This window comes from Cucurbita pepo, unplaced genomic scaffold (assembly GCF_002806865.2).
Source record: "Cucurbita pepo subsp. pepo cultivar mu-cu-16 unplaced genomic scaffold, ASM280686v2 Cp4.1_scaffold000464, whole genome shotgun sequence".
Classification (NCBI taxonomy): domain Eukaryota; kingdom Viridiplantae; phylum Streptophyta; class Magnoliopsida; order Cucurbitales; family Cucurbitaceae; genus Cucurbita; species Cucurbita pepo.
The window spans coordinates 9581-11035 of NW_019646694.1; the positions used below are offsets into that span (position 1 = coordinate 9581).

The following is a 1455-nucleotide window of genomic DNA, read 5'->3' on the forward strand; positions in this document are numbered from 1 at the left end:
ATGTTATCTTCCCCTCTCCAACCAATGTGGGATCTCACAATCCACCCCGCCTTTGGAACCCAACGTCCTCGTTGGCATATTGCCCGATACCTAGCTCTGATACCATTTGTAAGAGCCCAAGCTCATTCTAGTAGATATTGTCGTCTTTAGGCTTTTCCTTAAAGTTTTTAAAACGTGTTTCGTTCTCATCTCTAACCAGTGTAGAATCTCACAACTTGAGCTACAGAAACATGACGTGTGCGAACCCAGTCATGGTAAATGTAATTTATTTATTTACTTGTTTATTCGACTTGATTTAGGGCTAGGAATCCATAAAAGAATACAAGGATTGACCTTACATTGTTACATATTCACAGCATCAACTGGGAGAGAGATAGTTCTATGAAGTGAGCTTGGCAGCAATGAACCAGTGCAGGCATTTTTAGCAGTGACTACCTTCTCCACAATGGAGGCCGCCTCCATGGCCTTGCGATTTCGAGCTCTTTCCGAGTCTGTACCGCAACAGCTACTATTTGTATAAACATGGCTATCGGTACTACTTCGGTTCGTGTCTCGAGCATACCTATCATCTCTGAGCTTGCTTAATTCTATTTGGTACTTGGCCTTAATCCATCTCATTTCTTGTTGAACATCATCTAATGAAGGGGAATTCAATAGGCTCCGAAGCGAGCGTCTCGTGTTAAGAGCAGTTTTACGTTCGATTATCACTTCTTTCGTGTCCGTGACTGTAACTGATCGTTCTATTTTCTCGTAATCTTCATCCGAGTGGCTATGTCTTGAGCTCATTGAACTAAGTTCATGGCTTTCACGACGTCCCCACGTTTCGGGATAATTCAAGCAAACAGAAAGGCTCGACACATTTTCTGCAGCCTCTGCTGTATGATTCTCGGACTCGTCAGCTTGATACATTATCTCCTCAAAACGACCGTGAATCGAAGCATGTCGATGTCCACAGCATGGAGCTACCTCAGAGTTCTGAATTATGGCATTGTTGTAAGTAGCAGTAGCACAATTATGGCAATAGCTTTGCCTCGAACCCGACCTCCATTCAGGCACCAAGGAAGCGATTTCCCCGTCGATCATATCAGCAATTCTCGTTACGTCTTGATCTGTAATATCCAGCTCTGCAACCATTTCCCTCGTAACACTCAATGCTGTATCCGTCTCGACGTCGAACGGGAAATAAATGTTCCTGATACGCCCTGCAAACAAACCGGTTTAGATTCGACATTCGATCGCAACGAAACGAAAATAATGTATAACAGATCTACCTTCTTTATCTGCAATTCTGAGTCTTAAGAAGATGCTACCACCTTCTCTCATCTTCCCTTTGATGCTGATATCAACATCATCAGAGTGTTCACCTTCACAATACTCAAAAAGTTCAATGCCATTGGTTTCAGTATCAATTGGATGATAACCTGACTCACTTGAAGCTTCAAAACTATAATCATA

At 42.7% G+C, this 1455-nt stretch overlaps 1 protein-coding gene across 1 annotated transcript; it reads right to left on the minus strand.

Annotated features, from left to right (window-relative positions):
• Positions 1-221: 221 nt before the first annotated feature.
• LOC111785362 (serine/threonine-protein kinase WNK1-like) lies at positions 222-1455 on the minus strand (the record flags this gene model as incomplete). The annotated part of the gene is given in 2 exon segments (XM_023665775.1): positions 222-1202; positions 1272-1455. Coding segments are annotated over 2 exon segments (912 nt in total). The 3' UTR covers positions 222-342.